We start from the raw sequence: 23,999 nt of genomic DNA, 5'->3' as shown, positions 1-23,999 counted from the left end.
TTTACTCTCTTGATTTTTTTTTTTACTTTTTACTTTCCACTGTTTACTCTCTCTCTCTCTCTCTCTCTCTCTCTCTCTCTCTCTCTCTCTCGCTGCAAATACGAGCGTCGGTGGAGAAATTCCGGCAAGTCTCTCCATCTCTCTCTCTCTCTCTCTCTCTCTCTCTATCTCTCGGCCTCTCTGTATCTCTCTCTAGGTAAATCTGAGCGGCAAATCTCAGCGGCAAATCTCACAGGTTGGTAACCCATTTCTCTCACTGTCACTCTCTCCCTTTCAGTCTCTATGTGGTTTTGTCATTTAGGGTTTTGATAAGTCAGTGATTTAGTCGTTTTCTCAGTTAGGGTTATGAAAAATCAGTGGTTTAAACCAATCTCAGTGATTTAATTGATAAATGAGGGATTTGAAGTAACTATTGATGGTTATAATCCCCTAATTTGTTAGAAAGCAGTGGTTTAAACACCTAATTTCTGAGAAATCGGTGGTTTAAACTCCTAATTTCTGAGAAATTATTTGTTGAAACACCTAATTTGTGAGAAATCAGTCATTTAATTGATAAATAAGGTGTTTGAACTAACTATTGGTGGTTTAAAAACCTAATTTAGGAGAAATTAGTGGTTTAATTGAGAAATGACGCGTTTATTCTCCATAGTGATTTGCTCAACACCCTAATAGGCTTGTAATAAAATGAATGGACATGTCATTGCTCTATAGGGGCTGAATTTGTTACAAATCAGTTGTTTAAACCCTTACTTTTTTATGTTAACAGTGATTTAATTGATAAATTAGGGGTTTATTCTCCGTAGTGATTTGGTCAGCACCCTACTAGGCTATTAAAAAATAGAATAGACATTTCAGTGGTATATTGGGTTTGAGTTTGCGAGCAATCAGGTGTTTAAACCCCTAATTTTTCATGTTAACAGTGGTTTAATAGATAAATTAGGGGTTTAATTCTCCTTAGAGATTTGCTCAACACCCTAATAGGCTTCTAAGAAATTAAATGGATATTTGTTAATTTGTTTCCTCACATTGTGTTTGAACAGGTCCACATCTGATTATTTGGATTCATATTCATCTTTTGCATATAGTAATCATCTCGTGAAATCATGGTAATGCCTCCTGTTATTCTTTTAAGTGTTGTATTTCTGGTAATGTGCTATATATCTAATAATGCTTTATTTTCCAGCCGTCTTATGTTACGTCAAGATGCTGCCCCTCCAAGTTTTACGACTTCTTCCAGTCCCTGCAGTTGAGGAATGTACATACCGATATCCTAAGTAGAAGCCCATTTGGAGGCTTGCTTAACCTAGAAGGTGTAAAATTGCACAAGGCAATTTTGACCACCCTCGTGCGATCCTGGATACCCAAGTCCAGGGCATTTAGAGTAGGCGGCATCGTAGTCCCCTTTGAGGTTAAGGATGTAGCATTAGCATTAGGTCTAAGCCTTAAAGGGGATAGAATAAGGATAGACTGGCATTCGACGGAAGAGGTCGAAGGTTGGAGGTTTGGCAGTCCAACGGCAAGATTCGCTGAGATTGCGAAGGTTATTAGGGCAGAGTCCATGTCGGACGAGATTTTATCGATCCAGGCGACAGTCAGACATGTCTTGCTACTCCTCTGCTGCTCTGTGCTTTTTGCACATGCCGACGCCACGGATCACAAGACGAAATCCTGCATTTTCCCCTACTTAGAAGCAGAGACCATCAGAAGAATTGGTTGGGCATACCCTGTCTATGACTTCCTCATAGAGTCATTGGATTCATATTCGAAGAAGGGGATGGGATATATCAACGGTTGTGCTATTCTGCTACAGGTAAAGAGTACATATAGTATGTACCATATAAGTGATATGTAAGTTAAATTTTTGTTCTCTAATCATCGTACGTCTTCATTCCAGGTGTGGCTATTCGAGCATACTACCCTGTGGGAACCTTCAGTTCCAGATGCGCGTCCACGCCTATTGAAGTGGACCTTGAGGATCGATACACGGATGAAGGAGCAGACAACCCTCATTACCCTGATCCGTGATAGGAAGCTAAAGAAGAAGGAGGTGAGACATAAAGCTTCTGTACTCCTCTAGGTCTCACTTATTCTAACCGAAATGAACTATTCGATTTCAGGTTGTGAAGTGCTTACTACCTATTCCTGAAGAAGAGAGTCTCTTATCCATCGTAGCAGATGATGTAGACAATCTCGACGATCCTCTTCTTCCTCGAGAAGAGGGACAGCGGCAGTCCGTCGTAGAAGATGATGTCTTAGATGTCGAGAATGTGTTGATCGGAAAACGTTCTACTCCGATATCAGTGGTAAGGAACATCACTCTCTTGCTTACATAGGGTCATTGTATTCAAGTTATCTAAATTTTCTTTAATCTTCGTAGGTTTATAAGAGAAAAGGTGTTGGAGACAATGATCGTCTCCAAGACATTCACATTTCAGAGGAAGAAACGATAGCGTCCCTGAGTCTACTGGTACGGTCTTTATAGTTCATTTTCAATAACTATATATTTCATATGTTATTAACTTCACATTTACGTTTTGCAGAGCAACGCAGCTGTTAAGAGAAGAAGATGGACAAAAAAAGAAACTGATAAGGAAAAGAATAAAGTGGATGGAGAAGAGAAGCCTATAAGCAGGGCTGAATTAAATTTCATAGTGGGGAGGTTAAGACAACTTGAAGATCAAGTGGCTGAGTTGGAAGATGAAGTAGCTGAGTTGAAGAGGAAGCTGGCTGAAGGGGACCAGGAGGCTGAAGGGGAGCAGGAGGCCGAAGGCCAGGATGGAGATGAAGGAGTGGGGGAGGTGATGAAAGGAGGGGATGACCGACAGTTGGTCATCATTCCCAGCCAGGATACACCGGAGGTGGTTGAAGGTGAAGGTCCGGATGGAGGGGACGACCAGCAGTTGGTCATGTTTGGAAGCCAAGACCGACGAAAGGGAATAGAGCCGGTAGTAATTTCCATCCACGACACTCCAGTAAAACCTATGGGTCGGAAAGTTTGGAGTATTGAGAGAGTAGTGAAGCTGGGTTTAAGAAGGAAGAAAGCCTCTAAATACACTAGTTCGCCGTTTAGAGGTATTGGGCGTAAGAAGACGAACAATAAACAGACGGTGACAGAGCCGCAAAACCATCGGTTGCTCGGACCGCTTCTTGCACTTCCGAAAAGGTAAATTGGATTGAAGCTCTTCTGTAATATAGTTATCTACCCTTTGTAAATGCTAAACAATTCGGAGTTTTGCAGCCACCGAGTCATACAGATCAACAACGAGTACATGTGTGCGGAAGACTTGGTTATTCTTAACGACCCCGTAGCGTGGTTAACTTTCCGGTAAGTATTTTGGTTATTTTTTCTAATACTGACTTCTTTCAGTAGTGATATTCGTCTCTAATATCTATATGTTATCTTACGTAGCTTATGAACGTATACGGCGAGTATCTGAACGTCCGGGATGAACAGAATAGAAAACCTGGAGAAAGAGCCTGTGTTTCCATCAGCACCTACCTCTACGTAAGAATAAATCGTTTTTCATTCCCAAACTTTCATTTTATAATTTTTTAGGAAGCTTTGAATGTGTGTTGGTCACGAATCACTTTGCTTGTATTGCTTCTGTAGGATTGTATAACTGACAAGGGCTACGCCGGGCCCGACTCCGTTGAGAAGTACGTTTGCCGCTTGAATCAATGCCCGCCGGATACCCTAAAAAGAGTCCTCTTCCCGGTGCATGTCCCTTGGATTCTTCTGGTCCTTGATATGGTGGACGAAAAGTTCTACATCTACAACTCCTTGAAAGATGTTAAGTACTGGACAGAGGTTCGACCATTGGTGAGTTCGAGTCTCACCTTCCTTCGTTAAATTTGTAAGTATATAAAACTGTTACCCTGTAATGATTGTTTCATAGGTTCGATACCTGGAGGGGCTATACTTAGAAAAGTGGAAGGTGGACGTAAGTAAGTTTCTAGTGGAAGAACTTGACAAGAGGCCCATACAGAGAAACAGGTACTAAATTTCATTAGAATCAGGGGTTAGGAAACTTAAATTCATTGTGCCTCTTATTTGCGCTCCACGAGCTTGGTCGATGATGTCTTCTTCTTTTGCAGCAATGATTGTGGGTTGTTTGTGCTGAAGGAGATGGATTGCCTGGCACGTGATGTGCCGCCAAAGTTCAGTCAGGCAGAAATCACGGTCATGAGAAGACAACTACTGGAGGATTTTTTAGATGGCCGGTGTGGCACGACTGTCAACTTGTAGGGGCTGTGGTGGTGTTGTTGCAGGTCGACGCTCTCGAGACATATCATTTCAAAATTGTAATGTCTGTAAATTGTAATGTATTATGGTGATTGTCAGACCACTTATTCCATTTCTTCAGTTTCAAATTGTAATGTGTGTAAATTTGTCCATTGTGTAAGGATCAGACAATCTCTTCCATTTTCCAACTCCAATGCAGGTTCAAATCGAATGTAACTTTCATGACCTTGGCATCTAATAATTGGTTGGATTAGGATTTGATTGTTGCGCATGGTCATGAGTTCACATATGCTGCTTGCAGTGAGATACACTATTCGAAACAAATTCAATTTTTTTTGTTTTCATGGGGATAGGATGGATGGAAAAGGCTCCAAAATAATGGACATAATGGAGGTGGTCAAACAAATCCAACATAGCACAATAGGGTACATATGATATTTATGTTAGAAAAAAAAAATTTAGTACTGCTCGGAAGTCCGACATTTACTCGGAATTCCGCAGCAAAAAAAAAAATTTCTCGGAATTCCGAGAATTATTTTCGGAATTCCGTAGAACGTATATGCAAATTTATGTGTTTTTCACAACCCTGGTCGGAATTCCGAGAGTTTCTTCTCGGAATTCCGCAGTAAACTTCGACTTTTTGGAAAATGCAAAATCTATGTGGTCGGAACTCCGAGAATTATGTCTCGGAATTCCGCAGCGAGTCTGATGGTTTTTAAAAAACTTTCGGAATTCCGAGACATAGTCTCGGAATTCCGAAACTTATGTAACTCCTTTTAAACCCTCGAACGTGGTTTTTTTTTCATTTCCCTCTTCTAATCTCCCTTCGTTTTCCGTTCTCTCTGAAAACCGTTTCCAAACCCTAACTCCATTAACCATTCTCCCTTACAATCCGTTCAAATCTAACCCAATTTATCATCTTCATCCTCCACAACCCTGTTTTTTACCCAAAAACCCATAAAATGCGTCATCCCTGCTAAAACCCCCAATTTCTCTTCCTATTCCTCAATTTCCTCCTCCTTTTGTCAATTTTCTTCCATTCACACTCCTTCTCCTTCCATTTTCTCTTCTTTTTCTTCCACATTCCTCATTTTCTTTGTCATCTCTTCCATTATAATCAATTTCTCTTCCATTTTCTTTCATAATCTCCATTTTCAGAAATCTAAGGTTTCCCATCTTCCGTTTTACCCTCCATTACAACTTCTCTTATTCCCTAACTGTTCTCAAGATGCCTCGAACCAAAAATGTCCAAATCAGAGGTTCTACCCAACGCCAGGACGATGAAGGACCATCGAGGAAGCGGTCTAAGAAAGCTACGGCTCCGGCTCCCGAACCGGAGCTTATTCCAAATTCCTACTTCTCCTCTGCACAAGCGAAGAAGGCATGGCCGAAAATGGCTAATCGTGGTGTCCGCACCGGACGCTTCATAGAGCCCGACGTCCTCAAACACTTCGACCTTAAAGCTCGGTTTGACGCTCTTGGATGGACACAATTTCTTCATCTTGATGAGCTTATCTATCCTAGATTGGTATGTCTTTTCTATGCCAATCTCACAATCAGTCCTACATACTTCGAAATTGAGTCTCGCGTCAAGAAAACAACGATTCGACTCAATTATCATGAACTTGCTGAGATGCTTGAGATTAGTCCCAATGGTTTTGAGCATTACTTTTGGCCTGGAAATGGGATCCATTCACTTAATGATCTTGATCACGACACTGTGTATGGTCGGATTACCCGGAGTTATAGATCCAACATGATAGTGAAAGCCTCCCATCTCATTCCTGAAGCTAAGATGCTTCACAACTTCATGTTCAGCAACTTCACCCCTCGCGGGGGCATGACCGATGCTCTAAGGCCCTTAGAGGCCTACCTCATCTATTGTATTCTTGAGCGTCGCAAGGTTTTCCTACCCTATATCATCTTCCGTTTTATGTTCCAAACACTTAAGCGGTCCAGAGCCTCCTTGCCATATGGCATGCTCCTTACGTGTATCTTCCGCAACTTTGGCATTGCTCTAGATAGTGAGGCGACCATCATTCCTACCGCTCCATTTGATGATAAGTCTTTCCGGCGCATGGCTCTAAACAAAGAAGTAGTTGAAGTTGCAGCTGGAGAAGAAGACGAAGAAGGAGAAGAAGAAGGAGAGGAAGAAGAAGAAGAAGAAGATGAAGAAGAAGAGGCGGATCAGGATACTGAGGCACCTGTGGCACCACGGGCATCTCAGGATTTCACCGCTATGCAGGAGGCCCTTCAGCTATCCATGGCTTCTCAGTTTGAGAAGCTCACTACTCACGTTGACAGGGAGATGACCAGTCGCTTCGAAACGCTCACTACTCACGTTGACACGGAGATGGCCAGTCGCTTCCAGGCGCTCAGTACTCACGTTGACACGTAGATGGGTAGTCGCTTTCAGACTCTTACTACACACATTGATGAACAGTGGACCACCTATTACCAGTACCTCTCCGGTGGTCAGTGGGGTCAGCAGCCTGCCAGTTCCTCATATCCTCCACCACCACCTCCAGAGCAGTAGATGGCTTCAGTTCTCCGATGATGATGGATACTTTTTTGCTCAGACGCTTTATATATACTGACATATGATGTATTAAGCTTATCTTCTTGGATGATAATTTGGATAATGTAGTTCGTATGCTGGCCAAGCACCTGATAGGTAGATTCTGTGATCAGTCGCTTTCAGGTTTTGACAATTGTAAGTGCTCCTTTGCTTCGTAAAAAAAAAATTCTCATTAATTATAGCACCCCATTACAGAAAACATACATGTACTCCAAAAAAACATACAATTATTCCAAAAAATGTTTATGAATTCCAAAAAATGCCGGGCCTGCAATTCATACTTACAGAAAAAACGGAGGCAGGCAGGATAGACCAGGCCTGCAATAAAATTTGCACGAATCGATTAACGCCAGCACGGGTTGTATCGAGGACTAGTAAAAAAACATGTTAGATTGATCATACCTGTTCTCCATTGGTGCGGAAGGCCCGATTGGAGCCTCGTTTTGCTGACGATTTACGATGGGAGGATTCTTGCACGATCTCTTATTATGTCCAAGTTGCCCGCAGGTACCGCACTTATGATGCACTCCTCTTTCCAGTCCTCTCTCCAATCTGACTTTTTTTGGTCGCCCTGGCTGTCGTCTTACTTTTGGCGGCAATACCAACGGCAAAGTATGGGAAGGATCTGGCCATTGCGATCGATCTAACGTGGGATAAACTACTCCATCATAAGTCTTCCGATATGCATCGGCCAGATACCAATCCTGGCAGTAACAGTATGGATCTTGGTGGTTTAGTCCCATGGCTGCTATCGCATGCCCGCACGGAATTCCCATCGTTTGGAACATACGACACGTACATGTTTGCTTAGCTAAGTCCACCTGGTCAACGTGATACCTGGACGTTACTTGAAATTCGGTCCAACTACACTGCCACGGCGTATAGGCACCTGCTTCTTTACGTGCTTCCGCCAACCAGGATTCCGCTTTTGGTGTCAAACGAGTCGTCCATTTGCTACATGTCTTCTGACGGAACTGAAAGAAGTCGCAAACTTTCCATCTTGTGTGTTCGACAAGTGCTGCAATTGGCAACTCCCTTGCTCCCTTTAAAACGGCATTGAAGCACTCAGCTGCGTTAGTTGTCAACACATTATATCTGCATCCCTCAAAATACGCGCTCGCCCAATTTTCTTTAGGAATGTCCGATATCCATTGGTGTGCTCTTTTACTCTGACTTTTAATACTCTCCATCGCATCCTTAAAAGCACCCTCCCTTAGGGAATATGCAGCTGTCATAAAGAGTTTCCGGAGCTTTTCATTTTTAAAGGTTGAATGGAAGTTGGCACTGAGGTGATGGATGCAATAGCTATGGTGTGACCTGGGCAAAGCTTCAGTTACGGCTCTAGGCAACCCCTTCATCCGGTCCGACCCAATCGTGATGACATCTCGACCCTCTGAAATGAAATTATGACGGAACAAATGCAGAAACCATACCCAGCTTTCATACGTCTCAGCCTCGACTACTGCAAATGCTAGTGGGAATAACCCACCGTTGCCGTCTATCCCAGTTGCGGCTAGTAGAGTCCCCCTGTACTTCCCCCGCAAATGGGTCCCGTCAATTAGGGCGAGGGGCCTAACTGTTCGGTTGAATGCAAGTATGCTAGGGCCAAATGACCAAAATAAACGGGCGAAAGTATCATCCCCTCTTGGCCGTAACTCTCGGGATCGGCACAACCGTATTATTGTGCCATGATTCCTTCTTACCAACTCCTCAGTATACGCAGGCAGGATGCGGTAAGACGCCTCGGCATTTCCGCACTTAATTTCGTGTATAAGCTCCTTCGCCATGTGGGCTTTTCGATAGGACAATGTTATACCCCACTGGACCTTGATGTACTCTCTTATCAAAGTAGCCTTGACGTCTTCTGGCCGGGGGAATAAGGCTACACAATTTTCAGCAGCCCATTTTGCAGTGGCCATGGGATGATCGTTCCCTTTCACTGTGCCTGAGCATGTGTGTTGGGGGATAAATGTTTTTACCTTAACATAATCTGTGTAAGTGGTCCCTGTGATACGCCACGGGCAACTACGCTCCTTGCATCTAACGCCATACTTTGTGGGATTTTTCTCCTGTGGGACAAACACAAAATGATGCTGGATTGCATAGTCTTTGACTTTCTTTTCAAAGACTTTAAGATTTGGGAACATTGCCCCAACCGTGAACTCCTCAAGTCGCACAATCTCATTTACTTCATCAGCCCCTACAACCATTTCATCTCCTTCCATCGGCTGCCTTTCATACATATTTCCCAAAGCATTGCCTAGATAATTAGTAGGTTCATCCTGCTCATCACCCATGTCCTCACTGTCACTGAAGTCCTCTTCATCATCACCAAAGTCATCATCATCGTTATTACTGCCATCGTTCGGTCTAATCAATTCATTAGCATGAACATCACCTCCAAAATTCCTAGACAACTCCTCCTCGTATTGGCTTGGGTGGGTTGTCTCAAACTCGGTCTCAGTGGTGTCGGTCTCGTTAAAATTGGGATCATCAAAATCCTGATTCAAGTCCACTTCGTAGCTGCACATCGGGTAGCAATTAGAGATAAAATATTCGATTCATAAATGAAAGGAAGGAATATGAATAGCACTCAACAATTGATCTCTACTATAATTTACCGATGTATGTTATGACTACTGCTATGTCTTCTTTTTTTTCCTTCTCGAGCAACGACCGATGGACTCGGTAATGCAGGGACAAAATTAATTTTCGGCCTCGAAGCGTCTGCAAATGAGGTAGGGATCGTTGCGACACCAACATTCCGGTAAGAAATATGATCTTCATAAACTTCACTTAAGTTGGCGTGACATCTGCGCAAAGGTGAGTAACAATAAAGGGAAGGCAATTTCACAAATGGATTGTAAACAATCAACTATTTTACCTATCACTCGTATATCTATCACCACATCTTCCTTCATCAAGAGGATCTCCACACCGATACAGCAGACCGACATCCGTAGGGTGAGGAGAATTGTTTCCTCCAAAATTGTACTCTTTAGTTACATACAAGCTCAGAGAATTAATAACCGTACTATCAAAAAGCATCATCACCAGATCAAGGTCGTTATCATCTCGAATATCGTATAAGATGATCTGATATGGGTCTAAAATATATCGACACTTGATGGATAAAGAAACATTACTTCGATTAGTCTCAATTTTCCTGTGAATTAGAGTGTCAAATTCTCTAAATTTTATTTTCTGACCCACAATTAATGGCAACTTCTTCCCTCCTACGTATTCAAATGATACCGCATCCTTTACAAAGCCGTCGACGTGTAAGATAAAAGAAGCTCTTCGTTCTACTGTTCTCCTGTTTACACAAAATTAAACCATTGTGAAAATCCGATATAGGGGGTCCCAAGTTGAATTAGAAATGGCAACTATGAGGAGGGAGAATACGGTTGTTTAAGAAAACTAGAATTTACCAATTTGAAAAACTTAAACCAATTAAGAGATCAAAAACAATATTTTAAGCATACAAGTTAAATCTAATGGTGCAATGCAAATGAAAGAGCAAAGAGATAGAAAGAGTGCACCCGAGATTTAAAGTGGTTCGGTCCTCAAACCCGAGGCCTACTCCACTCCACCAACCAAACCCGTTGATGGCTTCACTATTTGATCTTCTTAACCTTGGCGAAGATCGGTGCCAATTACAATTGCTTTAACCTTGGTGGCAATCCTCACCACGGAGAAAAAGGGCTCCGCTTCTCCGAATACTCGCCCGAATACAAATCTTGAAAGATGAAAGAAAGAACTAAAAAATCCCTTCACAAGGGTTACAAAAGATGTACAATTGAGAGCCTATGATCCAAATCCTAGAGTTGGTGATGAGAGGCACAATTGAAGCTTGATTCACTCTTGGGTATTCAAATGAAGTTTAATAGTGTTAGGATTGATAGTTTGTATGTTTAGAACACCCATATTTATAGGAAAAACAAAATATGACCGTTCAGTGGCATTACGGTAATTCCAGCAAAATTCCAAACGGCTCTTTTTCAGACCGTTGGAGTGTTCTCGGAGTTCCGAGAATAATTCTCGGAGTTCCGAGAAAAAATCTCGGAGTTCCGAGAAGCCACACAGAAATTGGAAAAAGTCTACTGGACCATTTCTCGGAGTTCCGAGAATAATTCTCGGAGTTCCGAGAATTCTCGGAGTTCCGAGAAAAACTCTCGGAGTTCCGAGAAGCCTATGCAGAGCAGATTTTCAATTCTGTTTTTGGGCTTCCAGTTCTCAACCAAGATGGGATTGCTATGAGGGTTCCAAGGTGTTGGAACTCCACAAATACAATCACTTGTTTATTTAGGGTGTGTAAGATTACCTTAATTATGCCTCTAAAAACCTAATCTAGGTTTGGATCAATTACATTAAAAAATGGTCTTCAATATTAATTTCTTCATGTCTTCAAGTCTTCATGACTTCTTGCTTGATGACTTTGGCCTTCCAATTAGTGGTCCAATGTGGGCTTCTTGGCCTTCAATCCAAGCATCCTTGATCTTACTTTATCAAGATCTACAACTTAGACAAACAAACACATTAGTGATAAATGATCACTTGTGTATTGGAATCATCAAAACAAGATGGGAATGCCAAGGTAAAAACCATTGGGCTTACACATTGTCAAAATAACAAATTCAAAAAAAAACCATTCCAATTAACAAGTAAAGCACCCATTTTTGAATTATGCACAACTTCAACCATTGCTAAGTCTCCATAAAACAACATAAACCACTACTAAGACCTACTAAGTCATGACAAGGAAATATGAACCACTACTTAACCCATATAAAGCACTTAGAAATACTATAAACCACTGTTAAGCCAATATAAATCACTGTTAAGCCAATATAAACCACTTATAAACACTTTAAACCAATGGTTATCCTAAATAAACAACTTATAAACACTCTAAAACCACTGGTCTATATAAACTACTTATAAACACTCTAAACCACTGATAGGGTTATATAAAGCAGTTGTAAAAACTCTAAACCACCGATAAACCTATATAAACCACTTATAAACAGTATAAACTACTTCTTACCCTGTATAAACCATCTATAAACACTCTAAACCACTGATAAGCCTATATAAACCACTTATAAACAGTCTAAACCACTGATAGGCCTATATAAACCACTGTTTACTTTATATAAAGCAGTTGTAAAAACTCTAAACCACTGATAAACCTATAAAAACCACTTTTAAACAGTATAAACTACTTCTTACCCTGTATAAACCATGTATAAACACTCTAAACCACTGATAAGCCTACATAAACCACTTATAAACAGTCTAAACCACTGATAGACTTATATAAACCACTGTTTACCTTATATAAAGCAGTTGTAAAAACTCTAAACCACTGATAAACCTATATAAACCACTTATAAACACTATAAACTACTTCTTACCTTGTATAAACCATGTATAAACATTCTAAACCACTGATAAGCCTACATAAACCAGTTATAAACAGTCTAAACCACTGATAAGCTTATATAAACCACTGTTTACCCTATATAAACAAGTTGTAAAAACTCTAAACCACTGATAAACCTATATAAACCACTTATAAACAGTATAAACTACTTCTTACCCTGTATAAACCATGTATAAACACTCTAAACCACTGATAAGCCTACATAAACCACTTATAAACAGTCTAAACCACTGATAGGCTTATATAAACTACTGATAGGCTTATATAAACCACTGTTTACCTTATATAAAGCAGTTGTAAAAACTCTAAACCACTGATAAACCTATATAAACCACTTATAAACACTATAAACTACTTCTTACCCTGTATAAACCATCTATAAACACTCTAAACCACTGATAAGCCTATATAAACCACTTATAAACAGTCTAAACCACTGATAGGCCTATATAAACCACTGTTTACCTTATATAAACCAGTTGTAAAAACTTAAACCACTGATAAACCTATATAAACCACTTATAAACAGTATAAAATACTTCTTACCCTGTATAAACCATGTATAAGTACTTTAAACCACTGATAAGCCTACATAAACCACTTATAAACAGTCTAAACCACTGATAGGCTTATATAAACCACTGTTTACCCTATATAAACCAGTTGTAAACACTCTAAACTACTGATAAGCCTATATAAACCACTTATAAACACTATAAACTACTTCTTACCCTGTATAAATCATTTATAAACATTTTAAACCATTGTTAATCCTTATAAACCAATTATAAACACTCTAAACAACTGGTAACCCTTAATAAACCACTACTTACGATTATAAACCACTACGGAGGAATCTTACCCAAAGAACCTATATAAATCACTTATAAACACCCACTTGAGTACTGGTTTATGGTAGGGAAATACTGGTTTAACTTAAGAAATTAGTGGATTACAGTAAAATAACAACGATTATAAAGTGTTTAAAGTAATTTAAATAAGATTAAATAGTGATTGAAGGCTTTCTGCAATTGAAGACAGTAGTTTAACATGAAAAACTTTCATTCAAGTTTATAAACATGCCTTATAATGGAAAGAGAAGGGAGAGGGGTACCTTTCCATTCAATGGAAGCTTTCTGCAATGGAATGGTGGTTTCTAGTGAACATTTTTAAGATTTCCAAATCTAATAACGTTTTTTCCAATATTTGTTGAAAATGGAAGCGTTGTGCAATGCAATGAAGGGTTAGGAAGGCTTTCACATCTAAAATGAGGTTTTTAGCATTAGAATGGAGCTTTTGGCATCTAACAATGGAGGTTTTTGGGTTTCAAAAATGGAGGTTTTTGGGTTTTTCATACGTACGTTTTTTTGGTAGGTGGGAGGAAGAAGAAGAAGAGGGAAAAAGGTGGGTTTTGGGATTTGTTTTCTCCTAAATGTAATCATTTCAAATAGGTGATTTGATAGGGGGAGAGAAAGAGAGAGAGAGAGAGTCAAGGGCATTTTAGTCATATGCACTCTTGATTGGTGATTTAGAAAACAGCCCTCTTGAAATGTCATAGTTAGAAGAAACCCCTTCTATTTGGTCATTTTCCCTTAATTTTAAGATTTTTTTTTTATATCTTTTGAGAGATTTGTTTAGAATACGTGAAATCTCCCCTACTCATCTAAAATCTGTTACACTCCCAAAACTGTTTCAAACTTTTATTTCCTAAAATAAGGAAAGTCAAAGCAAAAATAAAATCAAATAAAAAAAACATTAGCATTATAAAACAGTTACAACAAATCATTCGTGTAATTGGTGTCACACCTTGACCCCAGTATGCAAATATTGTCCAGTTCTGAGTTTTCCACCCTCCTCGGTTTTGTTTTCCGGGAGCAACCAAGCCCAACCAACTCCACAGAGCCCGCCCTTAGAGATGCTAAAAACATGTCTACACAGGGAGAGAGAGGGTTCGCATATATAGCCCAGGAACTTTCTCTCCCTTTCCGATATGAGATCATACAACCCACTCCCTTTTGGACCCAGCATCCTCACTGGCATACCGTACTGTTGGAGGTAGAACTCTATTACTATTTTGTCTCATCCAACCGTATTGTGTAAATATTGTCCAGTTCTAGGTCTTCCACCGTCCCAGGTGTTGGGGGAAAAATAAATTCCTCTTTTACTTTAGACACATGGCATACATGCTAATGCATGGCAAACACACCGACAAGTGGAAAACATGCTAAAGACATGGCATGCACAGGGACACATGGCTTATACACCAAAACATGATATAAGAACTCTAAGCCTATAAAAGGCACCCTCTTGCTCAATGGTAAAAGACACTCTTCTTCCCCCCATAAGCATGTTTATCTCTATTAGTCTTGCTTAGATATTTGTGCTACCAATACCTGACTTGAGCGTCGGAGGGTGCCCCCGAGTCCCCACTCCGGGGCCTTCTAACGTTGTTTCTATGAGCACAGGCACCCATGAATAGGAGCTCTACCAACCTAAGCTGCTGGTTTTGCCAATAACACTCACCCGACGCCCAGATCCGGATTTTGACATCATCAGATTGGCGCCATCGGTGGGACCCGAAGAAATAAATCTAAGCATAACGACGGAGGACGTTTTGGGGGCAAGAGGTGAAACCCGCATGACAAATCAACGTCATGATGGAAAAGGTTTTCGGCAACTCCTCTCTTTCAAACTTGGGATTTCACACAGCAATTCCTTTCCCCCTTGCTCTCATCTTCATTCTCACCAAAGCAAGGATTCAGCAATATTGTTGTCGATTTTACGCTGTGCTGAAAACCTCTCCCAAATCGCTCCCTGTCAAAGACAAGAGCCAGTCGGAATCCTACGACTCGGACGACAGGATTTAAGATTGGATCCATCACCCGCAAAGAGCATAAGGATTTGTTCAAACATATTTGGGGAAACCAGGTTCCATCTTTCCTTTCCTCGATATAGTCTTTATCAATGGTATATATTTGTAATAAAGCAATAACATAAGAGGAGATCAACTCGCCGGAATCCGGCCGGGAGTAGTTTCCATGGCAATTTTCGGCCACCGGTGCCTTTCCGAACAGAGACCGAATCCCAGGCTTCATCGACCGGAGGCACGGCATCCTTAAATGGAATGTCGCGCACCCGAGGTGAATGCTTGTTTGGAAGCCACCCTATTTTTCCGTCATCCAGAAGAAGAAGACAACTTTATAAGTGAAATCACCTTTTAATAATCACGGCACCCCCTTCCATTGATACTTGCACCCATTTTTATAGAACAAAACGTTATTTGCTCACATATGTTAAAACTTAAAAGAATATCTTTGTGGGCCATTTGATTCAAGATGTGCTTTTGATAAAACCACATAACTCTTGGTATACTGCTAAAGCACTCATTGTCTTGTCTTGTCTCCATCCGTTGGGAAGAGACAAGAGCCCATCTTGGCATAAAGTAAAAAAGAAAAGGGATCAATTACTGTTGCATGCTGGACAGTTGAAAAAATGACGAGAAAATGTTGAGTTTTGAAAAAACACGAACAAATGCTACTTTATTAAAAAAATGTCTTTTTAGGACGAAAATACCCCTCAACTTACTTTTATCTTTTTCTTCTTGGTTTTACCTTTTACTCGTTTACTTGCAGGTTTTACTCTGACGCATTTGTGTGAAACGGCCTCATTTTCCGGCGATAGAAGCCTTCTTCTCTGGCGAAACATCATCATTTCTCCGGCAAAACCTACTCTTTTCTCCGGCAATACGTAACATGGTAAGCCTGAAATCTCATTCTCCCTCTCTCTATATTTCTAATTTTTTTTTCAAAACTCCATCTAACATCATCTCTCTCTCTCTCTCTCATTTTTTAGGGTATTGAAAGGTTTTTTTTGCTTGAAATGCACAAAATTGGACCCATCAGCCTTCTGCCTAGTCAAATCTTTCTCAAAAAGGGTTTCGAGATCTCCCCATCTTTTTTTCAATGCAAAAACAGGTACTCGAAGCGAAAACAGGATATTCGAAGCCAAAATTTACTTGGTCGAAGCCAAAAATCACTTGGTCGAAGTCAAAAATCACTTGGTCGAAGTGAAAAATGTGTTTTCTGTAACATTCGCCGTTGTGTTTTTCTCTTCGATTAAATTTTTTTAGGCTTCGAATAACTGGTTTTTTTGCTTCGACTAACATGTTTTTTGCTGCGACTAAAACTTTTGAATTCCAGTAACATTTGGAACTTTTTTGTTGGCTTCGACTATCACGTTTTGGGCTTCGACAAACTTCTTTTTTCGCTTTGACTAACACGTTTTGGCTTCGACTAAATTTTTTTTATCTTCGACTTCTTTTTTTGGCTTCAACTAACTTTTTATTTGCTTCAAGTAACTTTTTTTGCCTTTGAGTAATTTGTTTTTTGGCATCGACTAGTTTTTTGGCTTAAGGAATTTTTTTTTTGCCTTTCAGTATAATTTTTTTTGGCTTCGACTATCATTTTTGGCTTTGAGTAACTTTTTTTTGGCTTCAACTAGTATTTTTTGGGCTTCAACTATTATTTCTGCCTTCAAATAACCTATCGATTTTCTGGCTTTCAGCTATCGATTTTGGATCCGAGTTACATTTTTTTAGCTTCAAGTAACCTATTTTTTGGCCAAACAGTATAAGAGGTGGGTTTCTCCCCAAACCCACATAATCAAAAGCCACAAATACACTGATATTAATTTCCTTTTGTAGAAGCAAAAAGACCTCAGCATGAGAAACCCAATAAAAGAAAGTGCCAAATGTCTAGATGAATGAGAAGATTATAAACCCTAAAAAAATATTACAAACCCTAGACTGAGAGAGGCAAAAATATGTCCAATCAAAAATCAAAGTTATAGGATTACAAAATAGAAAAGGGGAAATACTTACAAAGATAATGAGATTTTGGATATTTGGAGGAGGAAAAAGAAAATGAGAAAGGGGCATCTCTAGAGAACTCCTTCTACCCTCTCAAGACAAATGGGCATATGCCGGCTAAATAACGATGTTTCGCCGGAGAAGAAGGCTTCTATCGCCGGAAAATGAGGCCGTTTCACACAAATGCGTCGGAGTAAAACCTGCAAGTAAAAGAGTAAAAGGTAAAACCAAGAAGAGAAAGATAAAAGTAAGTTGAGGGGTATTTTCGTCCTAAAAAGTCTTTTTTTAATAAAGTAGCATTTGTTCGTGTTTTTTCAAAACTCAACATTTTCTCGTCATTTTTTCAACTGTCCAGCATGCAACAGTAATTGATCCTTGGGTTATTTACTGTTACATGCTGGACATTTGAAAAAATGACGAGAAAATGTTGACTTTTGAAAAAACTATAAGAAATGCTATTTTATTAAAAAATAACTTTTTAGGACGAAAATACCCGTAACCTTACTTTATCTTTCTCTTCTTTATTTTTACACTTTTTTACTTTTACTTTCAAGTTTTACAGTTTCATTTCAAGGTTTTACTCCGACCCTTTTTATGTGAAACGACCCATTTTCCGGTGATAGAAGCCTTCTTCTCCGGCGAAACATCTTTATTTCTCCGGCATATGCTCATCTGTCTTGAGAGGGTAGAAGGAGTTCTCTAGAGACGCCCCTTTCTCATTTTCTTTTTCCTCCTCCAAATATCCAAAATCTCATTATCTTTGTAAGTATTTCCCCTTTTCTAGTTGTTGTAGCCAAAATAGGTGGCTGTAGCCAAAATCAGTTGCCCAAAGAGCTCTCAGGGTAGTGGAAGCCAAAATGGTACTCGCACGGGTTATTCATAGCAAAAAAATAGGTTACTTGAAGCTAAAAAAATGTAACTCGTATCCAAAATCGATAGCTCAAATCCACAAAGTGATAGTCGAAGCCAAAATAAAAAGCAAGGCACTCGAAGCAAAATGTAAGTTATTTGAAGGCAAAAATGATAGTCGAATCCAAAAAATGATAGTCGAAGCAAAAAAAAAATGATAGTCGAAGCCAAAAAAAAATTTACTTAAGCTAAAAAACTAGTCAATGCCAAAAAACAAATTACTCAAAGCCAAAAAAAGTTAGTTGAAGCAAAAAAAAAGTTAGTTGAAGCCAAAAAAAGAATTCGAAGATAAAAAAAATTTAGTCGAAGCCAAAACGTGTTAGTCAAAGCGAAAAAAGAAGTTTGTCAAATCCCAAAACGTGATAGTCGAAGCCAACAAATATTTCTCGAAACTAAAATATATTAGTTAAAGACGAAAAAAGTTCCAAATGTTACTGGAATTCAAAAGTTTTAGTCGCAGCCAAAAACATGTTAGTCGAAACAAAAAAATCAATTATTCGAAGCTAAAAAAATTTAGTCGAAGCGAAAGACACAACGGCGAATGTTACAAGAAACACATTTTTCACTTCGACCAAGTAATTTTTGGCTTCGACCAAGTAAATTTTGGCTTCGAATATCCTGTTTTGGCTTCGAGTACCTGTTTTTGCGTTGAGAAGAAGAGGGAGAGATCTCGAAACCTTTTTTGAGAAAGATTTGACGAGGCAGAAGGCTGATGGGTCCAATTTTGTGCATTTCAAGCAAATAAAACCTTTGAATACCCTAAAAAATGAGAGAGAGAGAGAGAGAGAGAGAGAGAGAGAGAGAGAGAGAGAAGGAGATTATGTTAGATGGAGATTTGAAAAAAAAAATAGAAATATAGAGAGAGAGCGAGAATGAGATTTTCGGCTTACCTTCTTACGTATTGCCGGAGAAAAGAGTAGGTTTCGCCGGAGAAGAAGCACTTCAACTATGTTAAAAACAGGGTAAAAGTAAAACTGTAAAAAGAAGAAGGGAAACATAATAAATGTACCGAGGGGCATTTTGGTCCTAAAATTTTGATTTTTTATAAATCAGCATTTATTCATTTTTTCTCAACAAGTGACATTTTTATGTCAATAATGCAACTCTCCGACACGTAACAGTAAATAACCCAAAAGAAAAAAGGTCATTAACTCTCTGCGAGGAATAGCAAGAGTGGGTATTAAAATACAATATCAACAAGCATTAAAGTATTTTTTGTTGATGCATTGGGAAGAGGCGATGACTCCTTGTTTTGGCAGGGAGTGGGTAAAATATTAGCCAATTTTGCAAAGCATGTCGCATAGCTCTATTCTATTAAGAGCTTGGAAGTACCAGATCTTTTCCAAAATTTCCGTAACTATAAAGTATTAAGGTAGCATTGGATGTGTAAGAGTCCATAATAAAAGGCCCGCTTGAAATTAGCTTAGTTGTTGCCGTTTACATATGCAACGGTCATACATATTTTTATTCAACTATCAGACGGAGGATGAAAGTCCATGGCTATGAAGTATTACACTTGGAGCCCAAAGTTGAATTATTTATTATATTTAATTTCTTTTTCTATACATGGCAAGATTGCTACAAAAGGTGGGTATAGAAAGGCAAAGATTAGCCTAGGGAAGGGAGAATATCCCTCCTGCATGACATATCTTGTCTTTTCCCACTACTTGTGTTGGAATTTGGGAGAAAGATATTTGTACCTTGGGAAGAACTTTCTCTTCATTCTTATCAAATTATCGTAGTTTGAAGATATTTTAAATCTCTGTCCTCTTTTTTCGGCAAATAAAAACTCATCTTGGAGTAAAACATAGTTCATAGCCAGCTATGGCACCACCTTTAAAAAACATCCAATGTCAGACTATGTTCCTAAGAATCCTTTATTACGTGGGAAGGGAAATGATATATCGGCCCCTTCTATTCCCCAGGCCACCCCTTGTAGTGTAAATTAGAACTCCTAAATACACAAGAGAGGGCTGGCCCATAGAAGGAAAGGAGGCAAATATATCACTTTCTTTGGGAGAAAACACCATACTAGTGGGGCGCACCACAAGAAAGGACTCTCTATAACCAACTCTGACTTTGTTTTAAAGCTAGTTTGTTTGATAGAATCCTTGAGTTATTTAAATAGCTTGAAAAATCCGGGCCATTTATTTAATGGGTGCTTATACGGAAATGCTACATACTAACCATCTGCGATTAAAGTCGTGGTAAACAACAGAGTATTTCAAGTCGCCAAGCAAATGATCACTGTTTGAAAAATTAAATAACCGCAAGTGCACGGATCGTGTAAATACGGGTCGAACTCAGGGAAGAGAAATCTAGTTGTCAATCCTATTCTTGTACCGATTAGAATACTAGCTATGATATAATGTTGCCTGGAATGGACTCAGGATTTCCGTGGACTTAGACCTCGGAGCCAACACTATATATAAGCGTATATTCTATTCACTCTAAGAATTAAATTCAACTAAGATCTTTTTTTATTTAAAATCCTAATTTAGGCAAAGTGTACCAAATTTTAATGATCTCTATTAACTACTTATCTAATTTAATTAGAAAACCAATTTCTAAGGGCTTAAAGTAAATTAAAAAATTGCAAAAGTAATTTGGAATAGTGTAAAAACCTTAATTCAATATAAAAGATTACTTAGGGTTAGAATCCACCATGGGTTTGGATTAGATTGATTAATTAAAACAACTCTTGAATTAGGTTGAAATCCAACTAAACAGTCAATAAATAATAAGATCTAAAAGATGTCATTATTTATGAGTATTTAATCGAATTAGCCCTCTAATTTATATTAATTATATAGAATTTAATCTTTGTCAATCAACAATCATCCATACGAAAGGGGAAAGCCAATGGCATGGATGATTGAGATTTGTACAAAAACAAAATCCTACATAATTTGTTATATAAACCACGTGTTTTAATTACTTTTCTTTCTCCTTCCCCATGGCTTCATCTAAACCCTTAGTGAGTTTAGCTACTCATGGAGAAGGTGAAAGAAACACAGAAAATAGAGAGAGAAATTGCCATTAAATAAATTGAAAAGAAAAATAAACAAAAAAAAATACTCTCTTCTTCAATTTAAAATAGATCACTAATACATCAAATTCAAAATGAAAGTAAATAACAAAACAAGAAAGACTTATTCTTTTTCTCCTCCTTTAAACGATGGTTGAATCCGCTTTGGAAGTAGTCTTGAGATCGACTTTTGAACTGTTGCATTGGATGAAAGAATACACCACACCTCCACACACTTCGAACGAGATAAAGAACGATCAAATGATGGACGAAAAATTAAAGGAGAAAGGAAAAATAATGAGCAAAATTCAAGAAGCCAAGAGGGAGAGAAAAGATTAAAAGGGAACAAAATTTGGAAGAGAATTCAAGAGACAAGAGAGCAAAAAGAGAGTGGTCGAGAGAGAGAAAAATATGGAGAGAATCTTCTTAAATATATGAGAGAAGGACAACTCCACGTTTTTTCAACTTCCAAGAAGAATTACCGAATATAGATTAGAGAAAAGAGAATCCAAAGTTGCCCTGACTATTATTGCCATTTTTATTTTGGAAGAAAAAAATTCGTTACCAATAATGACCGAGAGAGAGAAATCAATATGAGCTAGTTTCCTTCAAAGTGATAAACCCAACATGACCTGCTTGCCTTCAAAGTGGGTGAAATTCCAAAAAAAAAACAAAATACTCTCCTCTTTCCCATCGTAAGAAAGAAAAGGTAGGTCCTCAAAATATCATCTACTTTTTATAACCTGAGAGAAAGAGGTTGTTTGGTTCCTTGAGAAAGTGTAAACCTTTCCCATATATTCCTTTCCAATAATATACATGATGTCCAAAATCCAATACCAAAATGACCGAAACTGTGGTATGCAATCCAGAGCAGAATCCGTGTGAAATTCGGCAAAATAGGAATATTAGTCCCTTCTTTAATTATAATGGGCCCCACTTTTCTTGACTGCAAATTTTTCCTCGAAAAATATACATGCACGCCCATTCCAGTAGGTAGGTGATCAAAACTGTTCATTTGAAAACCCATTGTGCAAGTTAAATCATAGACATACGAGCTCATAATATTGCCTACTTTACACTTGAATTTCGTAATAGTAGCCCATATTGCTAATTCAAACAAACCGATACTTGCCAATTTTTAAATCCAAAATATGGAAGCTTTTGCTTTTCTTTTTTGACCATCAAAAGAGAGTGAGGACTTTCCCCTTTTTCAAATGATATAAAAAAGAAGAAATGACCAAGCTACTTTCCAAAATAGACTAGTCGGTGGATATTTCACATGCGTGGGATATTAATCCAAAACGGACATTATTGGTGGACTAAAATAGATGTCCCTTTTAGTTACCTCCATGAACTGATCCAACCGTTCATTTTATGGCCAAAGATGTGAATTAATTATCGCCCATAATCTATTCTCGTAGGTCGATCTAAACCGCACAAATGATGGCTCACAATGGGAATTTGATTGTCCTTTGGATTCTTGTAGGTGATTACTACCCAAAGTGATATTGGCACCACCCTCTTGGATTAGAAATTCAAATTCAAATATACAGGAAAGGGTGGGTCCCACTTGCATCCTAATAGGGAAATAATATATTCGGCCATTTTTCATCCCTACTTTCTATGTATGACCTATGTCACGGCTTGATCCAAATTGTTCAATTGATGGGCTGCAAAATAAGCAATTCGTGCTCCCCCTATTTATTTCCAAAAACTGATCTTAGCCATCCATTTCGAGAAACCATAACTTGAGTTATCCATACCTCCCAAAGTGCTTCCATATGATGATCCGAACACTTCAAATGATGAGCCAACACATGTTACACATATAGCACTCCCACGACTAACTGAATCCTTCGGAAATTATTAAATAATGTTAGTGGTCCCCATTCATTATAACCGAAGTTCCATTTTCCACGAAAATTCGAGAATAATCCTGAAACACCAAAAATAAGCAAAATATCTTAGTAGAACCGCTCTAAACATTAAAAATATGCATGCTTTCTTACTTAAATTTCACACATAAATGTGCTCATCAATCACTATTGAGGTTTCTAAACCATGTGTAAAGTTGTGTTCTCCTCAAAATATCTTGGTTATAGTTTTATTTTATTGAAATTCTATGTTTGCTTTTGAAATGCCATTTGCATGATTAACTTTTGTGTTGAAGTTCTTCCTCTAGGCCAAGCTTAAAAGATTCCGGCAAGGATGGGCTACAAAGTCCTAGGCTGAGATCAAAAGCCCTCTCTGAGGCCAAGCGTCGCCAAAAGACCCCGCCGAGTCACGGCATCAACGGAACCCGTATCCCACCTTATACGGTCGCAGATACCGCAAACGGCATCAACGGAACCCAGATCCCACCTTATACTGTCGGAGATACCGTGGACGGCATCAACGGAACCTGATCCCACCTTATACGGTCGGAGATATCGAGGTACGACATCAACGGAACCCGGATCCTACCTTATACGGTCGGAGATACCGCAGAAGGCATCAACGGAACCGGGATCCCATCTTATACGGTCGGAGATACCGAGGCTCGACATCAACGGAACCCGGATCCCACCTTATACGGTCGGAGATACCGCGAACGGCATCAACGAAACCCAGATCCCACCTTATACAGTCGGAGATACCCCGGATGGCATCAACGGAACCTAGATCCAACCTTATATTGTCGAAGATACCGCATACGACCTCAATAAAACCTGGATCCCACCTTATACGGTCGGAGATACCGAGGCACGACATCAACGGAACCCGGATCCCACCTTATACGGTCGGAGATATCGCGGATAGCATCAATGAAACCCGGATCCCACCTTATACGGTCAGAGATACCGATGCACGACATCAACGGAACCTGGATTCCACCTTATACGGTCGGAGATACTGCAGACGGCATCAATGGAACCCAGATCCCACCTT

General features: G+C 39.2%; 2 protein-coding genes and 1 long non-coding RNA gene across 3 annotated transcripts; all 3 read left to right on the top strand.

The window, feature by feature from the left end:
• Positions 1-212: 212 nt before the first annotated feature.
• Positions 213-1,259, top strand: LOC143881174 (uncharacterized). Its single transcript, XR_013251895.1, has 3 exons — positions 213-235; positions 1,041-1,106; positions 1,184-1,259. It is a non-coding gene; the product is annotated as an uncharacterized LOC143881174 (long non-coding RNA).
• Positions 1,260-1,987: 728 nt separating this feature from the next.
• On the top strand, positions 1,988-3,329 carry LOC143880692 (uncharacterized). The gene is made up of 5 exons (XM_077383664.1): positions 1,988-2,047; positions 2,118-2,303; positions 2,378-2,467; positions 2,541-3,163; positions 3,239-3,329. Exons 1-5 carry the CDS (start codon positions 1,988-1,990, stop codon positions 3,327-3,329), a joined length of 1,050 nt encoding a protein of 349 aa, XP_077239779.1.
• A 403-nt stretch (positions 3,330-3,732) lies between these two features.
• On the top strand, positions 3,733-4,280 carry LOC143881173 (putative ubiquitin-like-specific protease 1B). The gene is made up of 3 exons (XM_077384162.1): positions 3,733-3,820; positions 3,897-3,994; positions 4,096-4,280. Exons 1-3 carry the CDS (start codon positions 3,749-3,751, stop codon positions 4,244-4,246), a joined length of 321 nt encoding a protein of 106 aa, XP_077240277.1. The 5' UTR covers positions 3,733-3,748; the 3' UTR covers positions 4,247-4,280.
• The last annotated feature ends 19,719 nt before the right edge of the window (positions 4,281-23,999 follow it).

Source organism: Tasmannia lanceolata, unplaced genomic scaffold (genome assembly GCF_043159265.1).
Source record: "Tasmannia lanceolata isolate RefF3 unplaced genomic scaffold, GAP_Taslan_0.1 ptg000007l, whole genome shotgun sequence".
Lineage (NCBI taxonomy): Eukaryota > Viridiplantae > Streptophyta > Magnoliopsida > Canellales > Winteraceae > Tasmannia > Tasmannia lanceolata.
This window is presented reverse-complemented; position numbering and strand designations above follow the sequence as displayed.